Below are 14,549 nucleotides of genomic sequence, written 5' to 3' on the forward strand. Positions count from 1 at the left end.
GCTTGCTTGATCGTCTCGTCGCGTTTTGACGGTCTATAAGTGGAAATGGGACATATGCTCCATGTTTGGATATTGGCGGAATCCATTACGAGAAAAAAAAAATGACCGTAAGAACAATCCTGTGCTCCTGTCCTTGTGGTTAGTTTTTTCAGAACAAAACCAGCAGTCAAGTAGCACTTCAATGCATTGGGAGCACAGTCATTGTTCTCGTGACTTTTGGTAGCATCGGCAGTTCGGGACGAAGGACTGCAGTGTTAGTTGAAAGCAAGAACACAACGCATCATCACAAGAAATGGAACTGTACCGCAAGTCTGTGACGGTTCCCACAAACAAAACTTGGCTGCTCGAGCAACGTTTATACTTTCCACAAACTACAGTTCATCTGCATTTCCATCTAGAAGTATGACTGCTGAGGCACGGGATTATGATGAACAAGACATCATTAGTACAACAAAATTATCTAAGATATCACTTCAAAGTACTGGAAAATAAGCATACTACTCCCGAAGAGATTGCGGTCACATGAATAATATCTACCTTTTGAAGTTGTGGGCAAATGTTACACATGTAGAAAGAGCCAAAAAGAATTGTGTAAGATACACCGATTTCACATATCATGCTAGCACGCTACTCTCAAGCTATTTTACATCGTCAATACTTCATTCCTGCGAAAGGACATCTTCTCTTGACTTCAAAAAACAATTATCACGTGGACATAACATTACAACTCGTCCTATTTGCATCATCACGATGCAAAGCATTCCTAACGACTTGCATATGGAGGAACTGTTTTTACCATGATTCAACGCCAACTGGAAACATACTCCAAAGCAAGGAGACACCTTCATGTTAACTGATGTATTATGTTTTGTAACTGTATATTGAGGTCCATGGATAAACGACAACCTTTGGAAACTGATAGAATGAATGGGTCAACCTGACCAAACAAACACAAACATATCACCAAAAGTCAGAACATTCAATTAATGCAGGAAAAAGGACAGGCACTACCTTGGACAAAGTGGTTAAAAGAACACTATGCACAAATCGTACAAAAGCATCAATCAATTGGGTGCTTGTCTGTTTGCCGGGAGGTATATTGGGCAGAAATCAGAAGCAAGGACAGAAATGCACTAGCCACAAATATAGCATCAAACCAGCGGTGGTAAAAGTCAAACTGGATATCACCGCCCAATACATCTGTAATGATAACCCTGTGCAAACAAGCATTAAGAAACATCAGTTTTAACAGTAGAATATTATCGTGATGCAAATTTGAAATCTTGCCAAACACAAAGTATAGAAGTTTCAGAGAAGCATAGCTCCATTTCAAACAACAACATTTTTTAATTGTTATCATCAATTTATTCACATATATATATTTTGAGACATTGTAGAAAAGGAGTTATGTTCCATAACTATGTATATACCTCTGCAACTGTAGTCCTAAATGCAAAAACAGAGAACAGAAACCAATTAAATGAGCAAACATTGATCTGGGATACAGGGAGTCGGGGAGGGACACTCTCAAGCAATAGAGATATACCTATACTCATTTGCCAGGCTTTTCCTTATGAGAAGAATGGATGATATGAAGTACATTCCCATGATCTCGGATAGGAAAAGGACAACATTGGTTGTTGAGCCACTCCCAACTCTAGAAACAGCAAAGAAGAACTGCATAGAAAAAGGAGACACCAACATCATGGTGTAATGCTTTATTAACAAGGGTACAGTAACAACAGTAAGTCCGTTCAATGAAAAATGAAGACATGATAAAATGTTTGCATTAGAAGCAACAAAGATGTACTAATGCCTATGTTACAATATTTTATGAGCAGTACTTGGTATTTAATGAATCAAACCTTATAATATAAAGAGGGTACAATAAATAGGTTCAACAATTCATGTGCACACAATAAAAGTTAGCGAAAAGAGAAAAAACTCACTCACCTTCATAACATTTGCCAAGAATCCTCGAACAGATATCACAACCAACATCCCAATAAACAAGAGAGATATATACTGCAACCACAAGGGAAAAGATGACATATGTAAGTTACACAGCACGAACAACGAAGAAACAAGAAAATGAGGTAACCATGTTACACAAAAGTGAAGCAAAGCCAATTTAAAGCACCTCAAAATAAATATCTAATCCATTAATGAAAGAGTTAAAACGCAAAAGCCATTCCAAAATATACCTGTATACAAATTTTATGGGTATTTTCAAAATATGCTTACTACTGTAAAAAGTGATCCAATTAACATCGTATATAAAGAGAACTGCAGTTCAGAGTAATAAAAAGTTTGTTCTAGATTCTAGAATTGTTCATCTATAAGTTTTAGCAGGCATACCTGTGATAAAAGAGTTACATCGATACCAATGTCAAAATGCCTCAAGAAAATGGTGATTGTCATGGTTACTGGATCAACAGAACCTGCCTGGGAGGGGGGAACAATATGTAGGTCAACGATGGAAAATTCCATGAATTAGAAACGCAAGCAACTGGGTTTGAGATCCATGAATGCAATGAAGTGCTTGTACCTCTTTAAAGACAACACTCTGCAAGGACTGCAACAAAATCAAGAAAGTATAAGTAAGACACGCTCCACAAGGTTGATTAAGGAACAACAGAATAAAACACAATCTCACGAAACAAAATTGTAGCAGTTCGCAAACCGCAAGTTTGGAAGCTAGAAGCAAGGCAATGACATGGACAAATGGATTAATCAAACAGTATTGTCATGGTTACATATAGGCACATGGAATTGGTGATGTACCTTGAGCATCTTATAGACACAATACACTGACAAGGCATATCCTAGTAGATTCTGAACATGGCCTCTCCAAGTTCGAGAAAATGCAGCGGCTATCTGGAAAGAAATCAAAGTACAACGTAGAAAAGTTTAAATAATATATAATGAGAAAGATCTACAACAGAAAAGTGATACTAAGATATAAGAATTTGCTAACTAAGGCCCCCATCGTTTCGCTTTTTGGAACGGCTTATTTGTAAACGAAAAATAATTTATATACATGTCCATAGCGATTCAAAAGCAAATTCTGTAAAATAAACTATTATAGAAAACCACAAAATCAACCCCAAAAATAAGTTTTAAAATGCAAATTTTGTCTTATAAGCAGTTGAAAACGAAATGATGGGAGCCTAAAAGGCAAAACAACGTATGCAACCAAACAGCAGTGCAATATTATTTGAATGATTATCCCTGAAATTAATCTGATAGGTTCTCTAATAAATGCCAGTGCTTTAATGTGAAAAGGAAATGAAAAGAGAACAAGGCATCGACAAGAATACCAGAAGTCCCCATATGTGGAAGAAAAATAAACTATGCACCCTCAGTTTCTGCTTCTGTTTATACTATATAAGTCCAAATTTGAATTTTCAACCTTAAATTTAGATTTGATTTTGAGGGTTTTCTCATCGTTGTTTATTCCAGCCCTTGGTTTTAGATCGCTAAGAATACGTATAAAAAAATCATTCACAAATTATTTTTTGTTTGCAAATATGCCCGTTTGGCTTTTCCCTGAAAAAACCAAACAATCACCCCCTATAAGGGGGAATATGAATAGTATTTAACTGTAACAGAAAACAACCAATTAAATCGAGCAAGTGTTGTAACATTTATGTGTCTGCTCCAATTTGTTGGGACATACGACGACAGACTAACAGTTATCTTACTTATCTAACCAAATCATTGCTAAGTTGCCAGTAGCCAATACCACAATAAAACAATGATGGCAAACCCATAGTATTCACAGTATTATGTCCTGTCAATCGATTTGGTTCTCAACCTCAACACTGTGATGATTGATGAAAGGTGCAAAAGGTATACCTTGGCTTGGCGGAGTTCGTATATCTCAAGGAATAGTTGTTTGGAAAGTTCTTCTAGTGCCTGGACCTCTGCTTCCAAGCTTTTGATATCTTCCAACAAACAAGTAGGATTTCATGCATATGATTGATAAACAAAAATGGGGAACAAAAAAAGCATTACAACATACCCTGCTCAGTTTGATCTTCCTGCACAGATCGAACAACTGTACCAACTATGCGCTTTAGAAATGATCTGGCTTTTAGTTTCTGCAAGTATTAAATTTTGTATTCAGCCAATCTGCACAGAGTAAACATCAATATAATAACAGACCATGTTACTTGCAACTTGGCATTTTATTGAGTTAATGTGATAAGATATTTTGCAATGCTTATTTATAGAACAGACCCCCTATCCCTTAAATCACACCATGTGTGAACAGTTCTGCATAGTTAAATCATAAGCATTTAGTATTTCCTACTCCCTCCATCTCAAAATATAACTTCTAGCACTCAAAATTTGTCCCGAAATATGACTTCTACACCTACATTCGTTTTCCATCCAGTCACAAATTACCACCAATAAAGTTTCCCACCTACCTTTCTTAACCAATCATAACCAACTCCATCAACTTCCTTAATACCCATGTCTAGTTCTAAAACTTTTCATATTCTGAAACGGTGGGAGTAGTTCCTATTGATGGAACAGTGTCTGATCGGTTCAATCACACTAGATGCAAGTACAGACAATGAAACATGACACTTCTGCATAGCTAAATCTCTTTATATATTTTGCACCGAGAGCAGATTTCCATGTTTGCAAACTGATAATTAATTTTTTTTCTGATCCGGTTGAATGATAAGCATACCTCTTCTGATCCTTGAATCCTCTCCATCTCCATTTTGGACAGAACAATTTTCTTTTTCTTAGCAATACATGTCTCCATGGATTGCATGAGCTGTCTTTCCAAAGTTTTGATGTCCATTTCATCAATTTCCCTGTAACACAGGATCGGCAAGCATAACATAGAATTAAAATGAAATCAGCGCACGCTGTCCGCACATGAAATTTGAACTTTTATGAGAGGTTAGCGTATAGGCATATCAAAGTTCGAACCTGATAAACAGTGACAGGTAGCTATACGGCAGATTGACAGCACCAAAACCAGAAAGAACAGCCATGACACTCACTCCAATAACGCCAATCCTACTAACCAACTGGGGCATCGTGAAAAACCCTACAAAGGGCAGAGAGGATCAAACCCAATCACAAAGGTAGTCATGAAGTGAGCAACATCAATGAGACATATTTGCCTAAACCGCAGTAAAGCCTAGCTCTATCTTCTACCGTAAGTTAATACGGTAGCTCTATCTGTTGTGGGAGTATCAACCCTCGCCATGACTGTAACACCAAACCTTTTTCCGGAGAAGGCATGGGAAAATGAATCCCCATGCGCCAGAAGCCATAGAGGAAGACCAGCAGGAACAGTGCCGCGACGAGCAGGGCCCGCTCCCTCCGCACTCCTGCAGCGAGCCCCGAACGATCAGCCGATCAGAGAAGCCCCACGGAACGCAAAACGATCAGCCAGTCGAGGCGAGACGGGACGGGTTCGAGATGGGCACCTGAGTTGCGCAGCAGCAGGTAGCAGTGGTAGTAGGGGAGGACGAAGACGAGGAGGAGGATTAGGCAGAAGAGGTCGAGGTGCCAGTTGAGGAAGCGCGCGTCCTTGGAGAGGACCGGGAGGATCTCGAAGAGGACGAGCTGGAAGAGGTTGCAGGAGAAGGCGAAGACGAGGCCGAAGAGGATCTGCACCAGCGCCCGCCGCTCCTCGTACTCCTTGTACAGCCGCCGGTTGAGGAACCACAGCCCCGCCCAGCCGAGCCCCACCAGCGACGCCCCCACCACGCCGCCCTCGTACACCACCGCGCCCCACCCCATCCCCCCCACTCCACTCCTCGCGCGCGCTGGCGCCGGAGTCGGAGTCGGATCTCGTAGGGGGGAAACCGTACGCGAGGAGCAGCAGGTGGAGGTCGTCCGTCGCGTGAATCTGCCGTGCCGTCGGTCTCCCCCACCGCCGTCTCCCTGCTGCGTGGGGGACGCGGTGCTCGAAGGCTGGGCTGGCTAACTTCGTCGTGCGGCCCGTATAATCTGGGCCGGATCAGTAAAGCCGGTTTCCATGTCGGCCGTTTTAGCTGGGCCAAATTTGGATTGCGGCGAAACGTGCGGTCATCTTTGTTGGGCCAGAACGGTCTTGTGGTTTGGAGGGTCTGGGGCCATCGCGTTTCATGCGCACGAACCGTCGTCGCCTGGTCGATCGGGAGTCGGGACCGGCCGGCGGCCACCACCACCAGGTAGGGATGGCACACAATTCCAGAACGACATAATGGACGGAGAGTTGCGATCTTTTGCCATTGCCATGAAACGCAACATGTCTTCCCAACCACGCCCGGTGTCCTGTGGTCGGCAGGAACACGCAGCACAACGTTACGCACCAGCTAGAAGCATTCTAGATAGGAACATGGATAGCCAGCACGCTTCACTCGGGGACCGGCCGAAGCGCACTCACCATTCCACCAACCATGCCTCGTACGCCCGACGACCTAAAACTGGTCCACGGGCCGTGACGAGAGGACTCCAAAAACATGCGCACCGCTGCGCGCGACGCAATCCGGCCGCGCATGCCCCGTTGCTTCTGCCGGGAGATGCGAGACCAGACCACGCGGCCATCTCCTCCAGAACCCTAGCTAACGGACTACCACCACTACACCACAGCGATCAGGCCACACAGAATATGAGATGCCGTGTGCGCTCCGTGCAGGTGTACCGCCTACGCCTGCTTCCGAGACGGGCAACAACAAAAGCGCCAGCAAGTGCGTGCGCTTTGTTGTGTTGCACGCCGGCCCCACGTACGCAGAGCTTACAGCCTGTTGCTCCACCAACTCCGGAGGCTTTGCGGCAGATCCATCGCAGCATTATTGCGCGCTTTCCTCCTCCCTCCTCTCCCTCCAAAAGCCTAAACAAACCCCGGCTATCTCATCACCATCATGATGATCATCAGTGAGGTGCTTGCCCATGGGGGCTTTCTATCGTGTCCCCTTCCGTCTCAACACGCCAAAGCAAATCATAAAGAGGGGCATGGAGACCGGGGCTCGCCCATGACATGAAGAGATGGAGCTGAGCGCGCGAGGGGGCAAAAGATGCCAATTCGCCATGCCGCGTCGTGTGTGAGCTCGAGGATTGCACGGCAAGGTAGCTTAGGTGCGAGCTGGGATCGGGGGACTTGCTGCCGCGACAAAGCAAAAGATCACTACTGTTCCAGCCATGTGAAGAACATCGCATTTGCATCTCAGTCATTAGACAAGAAAAATGGTACAGCAGAAGAGCACCGGTGGTTTGACAGGGCAAATTAAGATTGAAAACGAGGGAGAAATCGATTGGTTGATACTCAGAAATGGGGTTTCGATATCAAGTACATGATATTCTGATCGACTTTGACTTCATACAATTCTCATAGGATAAAAACATAACAAAAACATAGAAGAGCATTGCTCGAAAATTACATAAACATATTGATGCAGTATTGTTCATGCTTTTTTGCGAAAAGGAGGCGCAGTCCAGGACTCCATACAATTCAGCAAATGGTGGTCAGCGCTTCATACATATTGGGATCCAGATGGTATTCACTCATCTGCAACGATTTAAGGATAGTTCAGAATCAAAAGTTTTCCAGATTTGATGATCCAGGGTGGGAAATTTTTTGATGCGCATTTACCGGGAGTATATACCGTTGGGTGATCGGGAGCTGGTGGTCGAGAAGTCAGAGGTCGCCATTGGAATGGAGATTGAGAGTTGGGTGGCCGAGAAGGAGGCGAGGCTGTTGTCATCAGCTAGCTCAGGCCAGGAGTCCCTTGCCTTCGGCCACTCGTCGAAGAAGGGGCGCAGCGTCTGGTTCTCCTGCTTCCCGGAGTCCACAGTCACATAGTCGCTCCCAAAGAACGACAATGGCTCCCTCTCCGCCTTGGGCAGCGAGCAGATGGTGTTCTGATCCAGGTCACTCAGATTTCCAAGCATGGGGTAGCTCGAGACTGAAAATGCGGAGGTCTGAGGAGGCAGCAAGCGCCATGAGCTGTCGATAGAGGTATCCATAGCTCCAGTGATGAGTGGGTTGTGCTCGTCCGCCAATGGTCTCACTCCATAAGCAGAATACCTGAATATTGGAAAGTCAGATGTGAAGGGTACAAGTTTGTACATCAGTACTAACCACCATGTTGCACCAATAAAACTCAGTATTTACAACTGGGCATTTAGTGAAGGTGCTGAAACAACAGTACAAAACTGTCTGTGAAAACTCAGGTGCAGTGATGTATACCACTATACAGCTAAGCAAGTACTTAAAACTTGAAAGAAGTGCTGATTGCAATCTGTCCTGAAACATATTACAAGCTCAGAACTTAAAAGGACAAAACAAATCAATTGCAAGCGTTTTGCCTAACAGTGAGAAGAGCAAGATCAGTTTCTTATCCATACATGATCATATAATTGCAATACTACTAAAAACTTAACCGGGGCTAGGCCAGTAGGCCTCATGGTTTTACTTAAAGCCTGATACACGATTCTTTGACTGAGAATGACAGGTCAAGGGAGAAGGCAATTGTCACAGCACATTTTCAAGCAGTTCGAGACAAAAGTGAAAAACAAAACAAAATAGGAAACTACCATCCAAGCAAACATGATTGCCAGCAACACCAATCATGTGCCAACTGCCTTGCAGGTAACCCTACAGTGACAGAGCTTCACTAAAGTTGAATTGTAAACTCACAAAGTGGAGTCCTGAGGTAAAAGGATTCAGATTAGGTAGGCAAAAGGAGATGGGCTTCCAGTAATCATGTTAGCCCTTTTCAGATTGGCTTCAGGCATATAGGGACGAGGAGTTTTTGGTCAGAAAGTCAGGAACAATAAGTTTTGCAGGCGCAGACAGAACTGCCTGTATTTCTAGTTCAGCCAGAAATGAGAAGCACAAGAAGACCAACAGCAGTCAGCAGAAGAATAAAGAAGCAGAATACTACTAGTAAATGCCAGGACTGCGATCGAGCAGGTAGCACTAGCTATGAGCATCGAACCCAGACAAGTTGCAACTTTTAGTTGAAGAGACTACTATGTTTGCAATCACACAAGAACCCACCCGCTGCCCTTCTATGATTCCACCAGATCACCAGCACCATTTCCAGGAACTAACAACGCTACGTTCAGATTTTTGTGAGGCGAAAAAAAATCTGGTCCCAGAAAGCATGGCCAGAGCAAAGGTGCGCAGCCTAAACACAGATAACAGCAACTCTTGTGCCAGAGCCGACAAACATTTCTAATTAAGCAGCGCCTCATGCACATTGTCAGATGAGCACTAGAAGTACTCGTAATGATGCTGCGCTAGCGCTAGTACTCAGATTACCACTAATGCCTGCAGATGCAATCAAGCACAATAACGAGAAAAACATCAAACGCTATCAGGAGTCATCCAGCTCTTTGTCCATCCATCTGACATCCATCATGCAGTACTAGTAAACAATAAACAGCAGGGAGTGTCTGTAGAAAACTAAACTGCGGCTTGTACCTGAAATCTTTGTTTCCGGCACCAGCAGCAGTCGAGTAAGACGCAGCATTGTCCATGTGCAGCTGAGTGTTAGACCCCAAGGCGAACGACCCAGGCGCGCTGCCACCACCGCCACCTCCACCGCCGCCGCCATTAGCGATCGCCGGGTACAGCGAGTGGTTCTGGAAGGCGGTGGTGGTGACGGCGGCCGGCGCGGTGGCGGGGGCCTGCGAGTGGGGGGCCGCGAGCTGCGCTTCCACAGGCTTTCTTGAACGGTTGCGGCCGCGGTGCATGTGTCGCTCACAGTACTTGGAGTCCGGCGCGGCCTCCTTGGAGCACCGCCATTTCTTGCCATCCGTACGCCGGCACCGCCCGGGCTCCGGGTCCAGCTTCTTGCCGAAGTAGGAACCGTATCCAACTGCAAGCCAACCAAGCACGCAAGAAGAGAAAAAAAAAATCCAAGTCAATGATGTGACATGCGCATCCCGGAGGCATCCAATCCACCAACGTACGCATGTGTCGGTGCGCATTTGGATTAGAGAGAGCAATCCTGGAATGGAACGCTTTCCAGCCAGATGCAAGAATCGAAATTTTTTGGAAGATGCTATGCGTCTAATCTTTTGCAATCAATCAGGCGGCGGCTTGGCCGGACCGGAGGGCAGGCGCCGCCGCCGCCGCGACGTGTAGATCTATCTACTCAATCATTCACGCGCCAACAATGTATACGGTGATTAAAAAAAACTGGGGAAGATAGGGACCTTGACTGTACCAGTACTACTACTGCTACTCGTTTCTTTTGGTTGTTTAATTTTTGGGGTCCATTTGATGCAGTACAGCTTGCTTAATCGCAGCAGTAATGAATGCGTGGGTAAGGCTCCCAACAACCAGACAGGAATAAGCCCTACGAAAAGGACCAATAAACTAACCACCTCTTTTGCCTGGGGTCAAGTCCTGTGTGCATCCAATCAACCAGACTCAAATAAAAAAACTGCAATAAAAAAACAACAATAACACAGGAAGCTAAGCTACAGCCTAGGAGCAAATCTTGAACTTGAGCACAAGCTAACTAATCTGGAATATAAAAACGCAAGCTTTTAGGGACTAAATCCAGTAGAGGATTAACAAATGACCAGACCAGATTAACAAACCGGGGCCAAGTACACCTGAATCCCTCGATCCGAATAAACAAGCGAGACAAGCATGTGGATGCATGAGTAGGATAGATAGGGAAAAAGACGGAGGAGAAGGGCGGCGGGGCACGTACGAATAGGGTGGTGGTAGAAGCGCGAGGCGAGTGAGTCGAGGCCCCGGCGGATGGGGAGGAGGAGATCCGCCGGGACGGGCACGCCGGCGACGAGGTACTTGTATATGAGCGCCTGCTGCTCCAGCTCCTCGTACTGCGCCGCCGTGAAGGGCGGCGGCCTGGCCGCCGTGACCGCCGCCCACCTCGCCATCATGTGCTGCTGCGCCTCCTCCCCGACCCTGCAACTACACCCACATTAGGCCACCGCGGCAAAAGAACGAAGAGCGAGCCAAAGGCGGGAGCTTTGAGACGGCTTACGCGGAGAGAGGGGAGGAGCGGCAGAAGGGGAAGATGGAGGAGGGGCGGTGGTCGCCTGCCGGCGACAGGGAGGCAAAGGGCATCGCCATATATGCTGCCGCTATCTCTCTCTCTCTCTCAAACACACACGCTCTCTGTGCGCCTCTCTCTCTCTCTCTCCTCTGCCCGCTGCTTGCGCCCTCTCTCTTTTAATGTGCTGTGCTTTTGCCTTTTACTTGGCTGGCTCTGTCTCTTTCCCTGTGTCTCGCTCGCTGGTGGTGGCGCCGTGGGCTGTAAGCTGAGGTGAGCTGAGCTGCAGGGCGACTCTGCCTGACGAGGGGAAGGAGGAGGGGGGAGACGGGGACGATGGGGGCTATATAGCCGGCCGGATAGCTAGGCGCGGTGCGCGGGGGTGAGGAGGCCGACAAGGGAGGGTTCCAGCTAAGGGACAAGCACCTGCATCCTCTCCTCCCTCTCTCTCTCTCTGATCGGTTTCTTTGCCCTCGGGTTCGCGTGGGGCACGCTTTTATTCGGTTTTGCTATGTGCTTGCGGATATAGATGCATAAAATATGGCCAGTGACGATCGAGTCGAGGTGACTCAGGTGAGCTGCACCGCCTGCACGGCGAGGCAAGAAGATGAGGATGAAATGCAGAGGGGAATAGGCATTGTACATGAGATTTGTTCAACTCTAATAAAAAAGTATCTTAAGATACAGTACCAAATTATTTCTAATAATTGAATATAATAATACATATTATATTCAATTAGATCCAATAATGAAAAATAATTTAGTACCTTAAAGATATTTTTTATTGGACTAGAGTAAATCTCATTGTACACAAGCACGATGGAACCCTATATTATGAGCTTTCGCATTTTACCTGTGAAAAGAACAGAAACAAAGACGACCCTACGGTATTGCATGTTTCTGGACTTACGAAAGAAAAGACCAACCAGCATCCTCGTATTTTCACTTTTATTCTGCTTATAAGTTAAAATTGAAATTTTTAATATTAGATTTTGAGTTCATTTTAAGATGTTTTATTATAATTTACTTTTCAGTATAGTCTTTTAAATCGATACGAACAGATGTGTAAAAGTTATTTATAAATTATTTTTGTTTGTAAATTCTAACATAAGATCATTTTTATCCACTTTTATGTCTCCAAAATGAATTCATCTTTAGCAATTGTATTAATTTTATAAAAGTAGGGAACAAATGCATTGTAACTGGATAAAATGAAAGATAATTGCATTGGGATTTTGTAAGTGGAGGTATTCCAGCCTTTTACTTTTGTGTTGGTATAGATATGTGCAAAAAATAAAGTTATTTTGGTTATGGGGATATCTTATCTAAAAAATATACATTTAAGAACAGTGGTAGTGCAGTATTGTTTTGAATAAAAATAGTGTGGAAACATACTTCTCCCGTTTCAATATATTGCTAATATCGAATGATCGGTACACTGCCAATAGAATGTCACTTGATTTATTTTATAAAAAAGAATTAGCATTGCCAGATTATTTTGTATACACTTTTGATATCAATACAGAATAGCATACTCAATCTTAAAGAAAAAAAAGAAGAAGAAACAGAGACTTGTCAAATCTTGCCATTGTCCAAAAAATTGTTAAGGCTAACAATGCCTTTAGACCGAGCATGCTGCCAAAAAACTTAACATATGTAAAATAATTCATACAATTCAATTTGGTGCACATACCACATAGGAGTATATTTCAAAAAATTCAATTTGGTGTGCGTATTTACAAATAAATAAATCGAATTCGAATTCACCTAATAAAACAGGACCAAATGAGTAAGGCCAGGATCAAATCATATTAGCATCATCAGTAAAGATTGATGGAGTAGGGTCAAACTACTAGTTCGTTTTTGAAAATGATGGTCAAATGAGCAAAATAAAAAATATGGTCATTTTGTTAGGTAATATCCAAAACAGGGTCAATGGAGTAATTGTTCCTACATAGAAACCATACCAATTTGATCAATTGATCAACGAATGAATCAAATCATGGTTACCGATTTTCAGTACAAAATAGATAGAGTATAATGATTACGCCACAAGGAAAGTACAAGTCTACTTAACCCCTCACTCTTATTCAGTGATTCTATCAACTAAACTAATAAAAAAATATCTAAGGACCCCTTTCTGCGTTCTTTTGAAGAGTATTGATGAAAAATAAATATTATCTGATTTTGTGATAACTATTTAGTGATATATTCAACATAATTAACTACTAAAAAACTATTTTAGAAATGTGATACGATAAATTTCTCTACAGACACTCTTTATAAAAAAGTAATATTTTTAGTTTGGAAAGCGTGCATGTAAAAAAAATCTATGAAAAATCTAGCCTAAAAACGCAAGCCGATGTTATTACAATCTGTTTTTTTTTTCACCTGACACTAACATGGATGGCGACATGGTAAGGATATTTCAGAAATAACTCAACATGATCACATGATGTCATTGACTCCAGCCTAATACCTTGCTTTATAAAACAAAATCAAATGGCAAATATGTTAACCATTGAGAGAGACATCTTCTTGCTTGAGACTCCGTAGACATCTTCATCATTTGAGTAATTGCGTCACTATATATAGTACAATAGATCTATACAGTAGCAAAATGAGCATATATCACGTCTTCGACGAACTGTATCATAGGTATTACCTCTTATTTAAGCAACTCATTTAAGTTAAATGTAGGAAAGAAATAGAGAAATGAAAGTAATAACGAGACGAAACGATAAATGATCTACGCCTAACGTGAGACCAGGAGCGGAGCAGCCTAAAAATTAAATTAAGTAGGAACACTTTATTAGAATTGGTAGCGTGCTAATTTTTTTACTTAATTATACATTAATAATATACTAAATATTAAATTTGAGCACAACACTGTGCATCCGCCCCTGGGTGAGACCACTCTTAAAACTGCGACATGGGGTTATTTACATGATTTTTGTTAGTTTCATGCTAGGTTAATTGTTTCATAGACGGGGGAGTTACGTTGGCAAATCTAAATAAATATTTGTTCCCAGTAGAAACAAACATATCAATATCGTCTTGACAATAAAATTAATCATGTAAATATTCTCCTCTTAAATCTTGTGGTTCAAGTTTTCTTAGGGTACACACACGATTGTGTCGGAGTGGTGACTTTTAATCGCCCTACACGTTCCACACACTTGGCTCCTACACGTCCACGCAAAAATCTACTAACCAGTAACCACCAACAAACATGTTTATAAAAAAAATAAAAGGATGGATGGAAAATAAAAGGACGGAAGGATGATCAGTGGGATCAAGGGACAGTTCTACGTGTCGAATGCTAATTTTTCAGTTTGTCTAGTGTCAGTGAATAGTCCTGGTGTCATGTTCTACATCAGAGTCAAAATAACGTGGTTAAGGAGGACTAAACTGCGTTGTGATAAACTGCTCATGAAGGTCGTTTGATGTTAACAGAACATGGATGGCACAACTATTTTTCAACCGTATAAAAGGACGTTGTCGATAACCCGAGGGGTGACTTCATCAGGGGTTTCAGGGACCTTGGGGGTGTTTATC

The 14,549-nt window shown here is 43.2% G+C and overlaps 2 protein-coding genes across 5 annotated transcripts; both read right to left on the reverse strand.

Moving 5' to 3' along the window:
• Positions 1-472: 472 nt before the first annotated feature.
• On the reverse strand, positions 473-5,917 carry LOC102709073 (GPCR-type G protein COLD1). Its single transcript, XM_015836820.2, has 13 exons — positions 5,457-5,917; positions 5,250-5,357; positions 4,951-5,071; positions 4,703-4,832; positions 4,025-4,103; positions 3,859-3,947; positions 2,785-2,877; positions 2,549-2,575; positions 2,359-2,445; positions 1,954-2,025; positions 1,547-1,677; positions 1,012-1,214; positions 473-937 (listed from the first exon to the last, which is right to left on the reverse strand). The coding sequence occupies exons 1-12, from the start codon at positions 5,770-5,772 to the stop codon at positions 1,061-1,063; spliced, it is 1,407 nt and encodes a 468-aa protein (XP_015692306.2). The 5' UTR covers positions 5,773-5,917; the 3' UTR covers positions 473-937; positions 1,012-1,060.
• A 1,275-nt stretch (positions 5,918-7,192) lies between these two features.
• On the reverse strand, positions 7,193-11,421 carry LOC102709359 (growth-regulating factor 3). Of its 4 annotated transcripts, none has more exons than XM_040523481.1 (5): positions 10,983-11,421; positions 10,686-10,909; positions 9,443-9,839; positions 7,620-8,041; positions 7,193-7,522 (listed from the first exon to the last, which is right to left on the reverse strand). In XM_040523481.1, the coding sequence occupies exons 1-5, from the start codon at positions 11,069-11,071 to the stop codon at positions 7,515-7,517; spliced, it is 1,140 nt and encodes a 379-aa protein (XP_040379415.1). In that variant the 5' UTR covers positions 11,072-11,421; the 3' UTR covers positions 7,193-7,514. The 4 variants fall into 4 exon arrangements, with proteins under 4 accessions (XP_040379415.1, XP_040379413.1, XP_040379414.1 ...); XM_040523479.1 differs by having other exon boundaries at positions 7,241-7,522; positions 7,607-8,041; XM_040523480.1 differs by having other exon boundaries at positions 7,241-7,522; positions 7,607-8,041; positions 10,686-10,903; positions 10,983-11,420.
• Positions 11,422-14,549: the final 3,128 nt, after the last annotated feature.

Source organism: Oryza brachyantha, chromosome 4 (genome assembly GCF_000231095.2).
Source record: "Oryza brachyantha chromosome 4, ObraRS2, whole genome shotgun sequence".
In the NCBI taxonomy this organism is placed as follows: Eukaryota; Viridiplantae; Streptophyta; class Magnoliopsida; order Poales; family Poaceae; genus Oryza; species Oryza brachyantha.